Source organism: Camellia sinensis, chromosome 15, assembly GCF_055761805.1.
Source record: "Camellia sinensis isolate YWXY chromosome 15, ASM5576180v1, whole genome shotgun sequence".
Taxonomy (NCBI): Eukaryota; Viridiplantae; Streptophyta; class Magnoliopsida; order Ericales; family Theaceae; genus Camellia; species Camellia sinensis.
This window is the reverse complement of record NC_138975.1, coordinates 54,820,825-54,830,296: the sequence shown is the minus strand read 5'-3', so window position 1 is coordinate 54,830,296 and position 9,472 is coordinate 54,820,825. Positions and strand designations below refer to the sequence as shown.

At 30.7% G+C, this 9,472-nt stretch overlaps 1 protein-coding gene across 1 annotated transcript; it reads right to left on the bottom strand.

Annotated features, from left to right (window-relative positions):
- Positions 1-7,051: 7,051 nt before the first annotated feature.
- On the bottom strand, positions 7,052-8,955 carry LOC114278336 (uncharacterized). The gene is made up of 4 exons (XM_082908837.1): positions 8,147-8,955; positions 7,957-8,049; positions 7,756-7,863; positions 7,052-7,662 (listed from the first exon to the last, which is right to left on the bottom strand). Exons 1-4 carry the CDS (start codon positions 8,162-8,164, stop codon positions 7,318-7,320), a joined length of 564 nt encoding a protein of 187 aa, XP_082764963.1. The 5' UTR covers positions 8,165-8,955; the 3' UTR covers positions 7,052-7,317.
- Between the last annotated feature and the right edge of the window lie 517 nt (positions 8,956-9,472).

The following is a 9,472-nucleotide window of genomic DNA, read 5'->3' as shown; positions in this document are numbered from 1 at the left end:
GATGTAGGTGATCTTGATCGCTGGCTTGATACTTTGTGTACCTATTTTGACCCTAAGCAGTGGGTTGTGATTGGCTGGAATGAAGAAATGCTAGAAGTTTATTTATGAAAAATCTAATTCTTAAGTTTTAAACTCAGCAGTTGGCGGTGGATCCTATCTATTCTGATCAGATTTTTTTTTATATTTATCATGTTATTAATATTTCATTAAAATATCAAAATTAATAATATGAATTATTACTGTTTATTATTTATTTATTTAATGTTCTATTAAAATATCAAAATTAGTAATATGAATTATTGCTGTTTATTTATTTATTGGCCAAGAAGAAATGCTAGCAGTTAGAGCTCGGAATGTGAAAACGTCACTGTAACGAAAGCCGTAAACGATACCAGCTTTTGGCTAGATTTTTTAGTTGGTTTTTTTTGCCTTTTTAACTGTTTTCACTTGAAATTAAAAATTTATTTAGTTTGATTTTTTTGAATTTTGCATGAAAAAAAGTGAAATAATTATGATTTGAATGTGATATTTTATTTTATTAAGTTATTTAGTCTATTTTGTCTTTTGTGTTTTTTTTAATTGAAAAGTCTTGCCAAACACAATCTGATAAATTTTCCAAAATAACAACAAACAGCATAATTTTGAAATAGTCCATTTTTTTAAAAAACAGTCCAATCCACCAAGTAAGGGAAAAGGACAATGAGTCTGCTAGGCGTATAGGTCTATAAGGTGTGCTCCATGTCATTCTTATAGAACTAAGACGATGTGGCTTCTCTAGTGTACCAAGCTTACTTGTTCATTTATCCGTGCTCAGCCCAAGGTCGTCCCTTTGTTCGGCTAGGTCTGAAGAGTAGAACCAAACTCGGTTCCTTTAACTTAGCGTATCTAGCATACATTACTGCTTGACCTATTTCAGAATAGCATGAAGTTTTTGTTATTGGTAATTTCGTTTGACAAAATTTTTTTCAGTTGTAATTTTATTCGATTTTTTATTTTAGTGAGGTTATAAGTATTTAGATGCGAATTTAATCCGAATTGTGCCTCGCAGAGGAGTGTGTGATCTTAACCCTTTTTTGTTTGTCACTTCACTGACTATGTACGAGGATCGAGCTGTTGAAGTTATTTGATCGCTTGAGTAGTCATTCGTGCACTCGAGCAAAGAAACAGATTATCTAGTATTTTTGTAAAGCGCTTGAATTTCTAAGAAGAAAATTTTACTGCTCGAGCGGTAAAAGTTGCGCTTAAGCGGTCAGCCTATATGTTTTGCACCGTCTTTGCTCACATCGCTCAAGCGGTGAAATGTGCGCTCGAGCAGTCTTCGCGATTCAATTTACTATAAAGTGCACAGTTTTCTACTTCTAGGTTTTGAGTCGTCTAGATTTTGAGAGAGAAATAAGACACAAACTGTTTTATATTGGAGGGAGCTTTATGAGTGTTTCCTTAATGATTTAAGAGTGATCAATAGATCCGTGAACTTCATATCAACATCATCAAGAGTTTGTTTGTTTTCCTTTATTCACAAAAGAGAGAGTTGTTCTTCGATGGATTCTAAGGAATTGGAGCCTGAAGCCTTGGTAGATTTCGAAGTGACTTATCATCGCAGATTCGACACTAGCATTGTGGAATCAATGTTGGACAAGACAATTCCGAGGTGAAAACGATGTTGGAAGAGACACATTAGAATCAGTTCAATTCGGACGTAGATTCTTTAGGTAATTGAGAGTACACTTGTGTAATTCTTTTTTATCTTCTTCTTAGTGAATTGTTTTGTGACTTTGACTCATAATTTTTTTATCACAACTAGAGGCACTCCAATTGTGATTTTTTCACATTAAATCGTTGTGTCGATTTGTCTTTGATTGTTTGATTGGGATTGTCATTCGTTATTTAAAATTGAAACATAATTACAAATCAATTTTTGAGTTTTTAAGATTTTTCAATATTCATCACTCTTAATCGGTCCATGAGATATCTGCAATAAAAAATCAAATTATTAAGTTAATCACATCCACTATTCTTTATTTATTTATTTATTTTGTCAAAATAATGACATGCAACTGATCCCATTTTATAGAACTTAAGATTTAATTTAATTTAGGTCTCGTTTAGGAACAGACTATTTTAATAATTTTTTGACTTTTTAACTAAAATATGAAGTTAAAAAAATTAGTATGTTTAGGGTGATATTTTAATTTTTTATGAAAAGATGTATAAAAAATAAAAAAAAATAGAATCTTTGACTTTTTAATTTAAATTATTGAATTTTTAATTTTTTTAATAACTTTTTAACTTTTTAATTAAAATCACCGCTTATAAAACGAAGGCTAATTTGATTTAATTTGGATGACATCCATTTGGTTCTTCCATATGGGTTATATTCGATGACAATTTAAGACCACCCTTAAAAGCCTACGACAATCCCATCACAATACACAACTAGTTGTTCTATTTTTTATTTATTTATTTTTGGAAAAATTAAAGTAATGGTCCTTATAGTTTGGATCTTGTGTCATTTTGATTCTTAATTTTTTAATTGTGACATATTTGACCATAAATTTTAAATCTTGTTCTAAATAAGGATAATTGAAGATATCATTGCTCAATTTCAAGGGCAACATAATCAATTTAATAAAATATAAATTAATTTGATAAAAAGAAATGTCAAAAAAAATATTTTTAAATTTTTAAAAATTATTTCTACTCACTAAAAATAAAATTATGTAAAATTCATAAATTTTTTAGACATTTATTTTTTTTTACAAAATTAATTTTTATTATATGTTTAGATAATGATCATGTAATTGGTACTTATTTTTATTTTCATTAAATTAGTTTCTATTTTTACAAAAGTCAAATATGACGACAATTTTGATATTATTATTAAACCAATCTATTAAATCAAAAAATCCAAAACTAAAAACATTTCATATATTAAATATATTGATTACACATTAAAAGCTTAACAACCACCCATTACATGATCATCATCTAAATACATAATAAAAATTAATTTGATAAAACAAATAAATAAATAAATAAATAAATGTCTAAAAGATTTATCAATTTTATATAATTTTATTTTTGGTGTGTAGAAATTATTTTTAAAAATTTAAAAATATTTTTTGACATGTTTTTGTCAAATTAGTTTATATTTTATCAAATTGACGACTTTTCCCTTGAAATTGAGTAATGATATTTTTAATTGTCCTTATTTAGAACAAGATTCACAATTCAGGATCAAATGTGTTACAATTAAAAAATCAAGGATCAAAGTGACACAAGTCTCAAATTATGGAGACTGTTAGTGTAATTTGTTCTTTATTTTTTGTTTTTTTTTTTTTTGCAAAAATCTGCTACCCAATGACCTAGATAGTTTTGGATAATGCCATTTGTACGTAGAAGCCCTACTCAAGTTTCCTTTGACAACACTATTTGACTATGTTTGTTTGAGTGGACATGAGCTTGGGATTGGACTAATAGTCCAATAAAATTATTAATATGATATTTGGTTAAATAATTGAAGTACGGACTAACAATCCATCCGGATATGGTATCCCACATATGATGGACTATTCAATCCCACAGAGGGAGTGAGATATAAATTGGAAGATTAAGCTAAAGTCTAGACTATTAGTCCCTCCTTATTATCTTAACTCAATCCAAACATAGGATTAGATACACAATCTAAAGAGATTTGTAGTCCTAGGACTATTAATCATGGGAATACTACTCCAGCCTAATCCAGTTCGTCCAAACAAATATGACCGTTGTGTTTTATACGAAGGATTAGCTCTTCTCTAGTCTTTTATTGGCCTGTAAGGTACTATTAGCTCATTTTGGATCTTAATTTGGGTCCATCTCAATAATCTAAATCGTTGAATATGTAAAATCTGTCGAATATATTATCTCTACAAAAAATTACAGCAATTGAATATCGATAACCACTTGATCAGATCACATTTCTGTCACAATTTATTTAAAAATAATACATGCCGTTGGCGAAAATGAGATTTAGTGAAATGTCTATCGATATCCGATTAATATGATTTTTTATAGGGATGATGTACTCGACGAACTCTATAAATTAAATAGTTTGGATCATTAAGATGGGCCTGAATCAGGGCCCACAATGACCGAAAATGTTGTCTAGTCCAATAACAACCTGGAGAGGAGCCCATTCCTTAGATTAATTATACTTTGGTGCTAATATTGTCAATTATGAATGAAATTAGGAGAAAACTATAAGAAGTTATGGCTCCCTTCTTCGGTAAAAGATATTGTTTATCATAATACTTTAAAATATATATACATAAAATGACCCCAATATAAAAAAAATATATCTCATTCTTCTCTCATCTTGCATTCTCTTTTTATTTTACATTTTAAAAAAAATCTTTATCCTATTAGAGATTACTTTCATGGTGTTTTATTTATTTATTTTTATGTGCATATACAGTATATTATATATACTTATGTGTTTTGTGTACATAGTGAAAAAAATTTAGGATAAACAATCAATAAATCCTACTAATTGGACTGAATTCTCATCAAGTCCTATTGAAAATAAATCCTAATAAAATGATCGCCAAAAATAATTTTTTGTGATATTTTTTGCATGTCGCTAAAAATAAACAATTAATGACTTTTTTGTTACGATTTTTATAAATTGTTGCTAAACTTACAATTAATGACGCTTTTCTATGACGATTTTTTCAAATTGTAGCTAAAACTGTAGTTAAAACTTATAATTAGTGACATTTTTTGTAACAATTTTCAAACTGCCACTGAAAATTAACAATTAGTGACGTTTTTTTAATAGTGTTTAGTAAAAAATATCATTAATTATCATAAAATTTATTAAAAAATAAGTACACATATTACGATCTAAACGTAAGGCTCCCAAAAATTTATTTGCCTTTTAACTCCTCTAATAATGAAATCTTAGTTTTGTTCATATGGCCAACATATCTTTTCACATATATTTTCCCAAATATATATACTTCTAGATATAGCTTCATATAAGAGACCAACCTAATACTAGCAAAACCTAAGTAACATGGTTGAGTTATGGGCTTTCAAAACTGAATTACATATAGTGTTGAGTGAAAATTACAAAAATGTGAATGTTGGATTTCGTCTTCAAATTTTACAATAAACGACGATTCACGGGGGGGCCAAGCACTTCTACAAGATTGCTTGCAACTTCTATATGCAATGGCGGCTCTAGAATATTTTGTTAGGATCACTACAAGAAATCAGCTTTTTAGGGACAAATTTATTTCGTTCCTAAAAGTGTAATATTTGTTGGAAAAAACTTTAGCCAACAAATTTCCTCCGTCACGAAGTTTGTCCCAAATGGCCCGTCCGGAAAAGTCAAAAAATGACTTTTAGAGACAAAATTTTGCATTTGTCACTATAAATAGACTTTTAGAGACAAAAATAGGTGGTTGCAAAAAGTTTTGATTTTGAGACAACCAAAATTTGTCTCTAAAAGTCTATTTATAGTCCAAGGCAACGGTTGTAGTTATGGAGACAAAGAAACTAATTTTTGCGACAACACAAATTGGTGTCTAAAAATTTTAATTTTTTGGAACAAATGGTAGTGGTCCGTAAAAGTTTTAGTTTTTTAAGACAAAGGGAAATGGTGGTTAAAAGTTTTAATTTTTGGGACAAATAAAAGTAGCGGCTAAAAGCTTATTAAATATTTTTTGAGACAACTAAAATTGGTCTCTAAAAGTTTGATAAATTTTTTTTTTTTTTTTGATTTTGTAACAATTATTCTAAAAATACTAATTTGAACATCAACTTATATTCCTTTCTTGATTTCTCAACAACCAAACAGAAAATATATATCACCAAACCATCCACTCATCTCCAAATTAAAATTCAACTACACAAAAAAAAAAAAAAAAAAATGCTCATCGCATTCAATAACAAACAAATACCATGCTCTAATTCATTAGTACGTAATATCTTGATTGTATATATGACAGAGATTTCAAAAGTATCATTTCCAATTTATAAGGCTAGTGTTATAAGCATTGTTTATAGCATTCAACTGTTCAATGAACAGATTGTTATTAGAATTATATCTACCTACATAACAAAACAACTCAACTCAACTCATCGCATCTTCTTCTCAATGGTTTCGTTAAAATGACATTCAAAATCTAGCAGAGAGCTCCCAAGCTTTAAATCAACGCAAGCTTGCAGGACCTGCATAGAATAGGCCAAACTCTCAAATAGATTACCAATTAAAAATTATCCAATAATAGATTAATTTAATAAATTGCAATTTAATGTGCCGATTGTAGTATCTGAAGTTCAATTACAAACATTACTCCAGTGAAAACAATTCCTTGTAGAACAGTAAGTAAAAGGAATAACTCCTATGAAAAGTGTAATTATGCAAATATATATATAGACAAAAAGGAGAATATTTTTCTAAATCGCCTGCCACACTCCCACATGAGATACATGTGGGCCTCACACAAATGCACCCCACTGTTTGTCTCTCATGTGATACGTTCTTCAAAAAAATTCTGTCTACTTATAAAAATTCTAAAGAGTAATGCAAGAGACCTCTAAAAAATAGTCCCTAAATTTACCCCTAAGGTGGTATAAATCAGGTCCACAGCTGGTATACATGCAGCAAGTTGTGATGAGTTCAAAACTAATCCTCAGAAATTGTCTTCGCCCACTCATTATTATGTAATCCATTTCCTTCAGAGAGAAAGAGCTCAAAACTAGTCCTCCCCCTTGCTCATAAATTAATGTAATCTTATCTTATAAAATCACTCTAGAAAGTTAATACTCTCAATTTCTAGAAAAGTGAATGTATAGTCCTTTCCTCTTATCTGTGTCTGTTGGGCACAGTAAAACGAGAAGTAGACAATTGTTTTTATAAACTGTTCAAGTGTGTTCTCCACTTCCTCTTTAGTTCCTAGATCTGGAGGTGATAAGAGGAAAAGTATCTGATCAGTGCTTTTCTTGTTGCCATGTAGTCAGCTTAGAGAGAGTTTCTAAACCTTAATTTCCAGCATAATTTCCATTGACCTCATCAAAAACTTAAAAACCAAATTTAACACAAACAATCCAATCATATTAATATCCTAAGATTTAACACAAACAATCAAAAGGGACCCAGATCAGGTGCTGCTGCCTTGAAGAAAACAATTCAGAAGATACTAAAAGCACAGTGATGTATAACCTGTACTAGCATATACATGCAATCCAATCATATTAATATCCTAAGATTCATCATATTATTGAATGAAACAAATATCAATTACTCAAACATTCTGAAAAGATGACTTACTAAGAAGAAGAATCAGTAGAGGGTACTCTTTGACTGATCTGCTGCATCAAGAAGTCGACTTTGGCATTGTATTCCGTGCGATCTGACTCCAAGATTTGAATTCTTCCCACCAGCTCCTCATTGATTCTTCGTTGCTCTTCAGCCTCCCTTGTAGCAGCCTCATTATCCCTCTCGAGTTGGGCACGGGTAAGTTTTCCAGATAATGTTGTACTTGGTTTTCGACCACGCCCTAAGCCGCGTATGTAGCCAACTTTTTGTCCAAATATCTCAATAGAAAGTTGCTCATCAGATATCGGGCAAGATCCTTCTTCAATAGCTTTCTCTTGCCGCTTTTCAAGCTTGTACTACAATATTCATTAGTTGAGATAAAATTAAGTATCCATCCACATTTTATTAAGGATATAAGGAATGAAAGTACATAAAGATTGATGTCTTACATGTCTAATCTCAGCATCAGCATGCACCCATGCCTCTTTTTTCTCACTGAAATGCGTCTTTTTGTACAACTCAACAAGTCCAAGTTCCTCTCCAGTGGCACGGTCTCGCTGTGCCATTTATAGCACACATTAAACCTCAATATAGATTATGTTGCTCAATTACAATTACAAAACATAAATTATAGATTCTATAATTAATACCTCATCATATTGCACTTTTCTGAAGGCCTTTGAGCCAGCAGTGTGGAGGACTTTCAACTTCTCCCGATTCAACTTATTCTTGCCACATCTCACCTATTATTAAATGCATAAGTCAGAGTACAAAGTGTTTCTTTTATTATTAAACATTTCTCATCTACAAGAAATATAGAATTGGAGATATACCACATACCAGTTTGGTGTATCTCATTTAAGAGGTCATTCTCCCTATGCGAGGCTTTACCCTCACTGCTACTCTCTCTCTCTCTCTCTCTCTCTCTCTCTCTCTCTCTCTCCAGTATGGTTGCCTTAGGTCTCTTACTCTCCAACCTTGGTGATCCTATGCCATCTTTGTGCCCAGCATAATTCCCAGTAGGCCTATGGTATGCTCACACCATCAACAACAGCACACAATATCAATTGGAACAACAATTTTTTTACACTGCATTCCCTTTCCATTCAACAACTAGTCTAGTTACAAATTTCAGAAACCCATTTAACGTTTGAGAATTCCAGCTAAAGAAAAGGTTGAAAATGTCAAGTTTAAATCCTGCCATGTTATTCCAACACTGGAAAGGTCTGCTGTAGATTGAAACAGATCTAGTGTAAATCAAGCAAGAGGAAAAGTAAGATGTAAAGTTGGATTTGTGAAACATGGACCTCAATAGATAATGCATCAGGTTAGCAACTTAGTAGTTGGGAACTTTGGTCGGTTGAGACTCAGTTCAGCTCTGCACAGAAAGTCAAGTTGTATATTTGGACCTATGCTCAAAGTATGCACTTTTTTTTTTTTTTTTTTTTTTTTTTTTTGAGTTTATAGAGCCTTGAAGTTTAATGAGTGAAGCTAGTTTGGTTTGTTGTACAACATAAGTAAAAATACAAAAATCTAATTCTCTCTCTCACAAGTTAAAAATCAACAATCAAACTTTTGCATGCCAATCATAATAAATCATATAGTCACAAAAATAAAATATGCATATTTTTCTTAATGCGTAAAGTAGTCTTTCAAAAATATGCATATTTTTCTAACGATGATTCTTATAAAAATCAATTGAAATGCTTGTGGCACGAAATGTACTTCTATAATAATAGTATAAGAAACGTAAAAAATAATAGTGTGACAGATGCAACTTTTACATAAAGCATAATTTATTCAATAACTCTTTACTTTGTTTTTTTAACAAAATAACTAACTGATGATTTTACTAAGTTCTTTCTTGGGAAAATGGTATCCCAACTCTAACCCATCAGGCAAAAAATTATATTATTATTATTAATATTGAATCCACAGGTTATATAACCAAACCAACTACATATATTTATAGAGATGACAATGAGTTTGGTATTGCCGCCTCAGATTTGACGTGGAAAATCTGGGGCGCTCAGAATAAGAGAACATTCATTTGTAGGAAGAGCCTATTTAGAGAATTAAAAGTTTTGGCTTTTGGAGACATCGGATCAGGTTTTGATGTATAATTTGTTTTCGGCCTTCTTGTAAATGAAATTATATCATTACTTA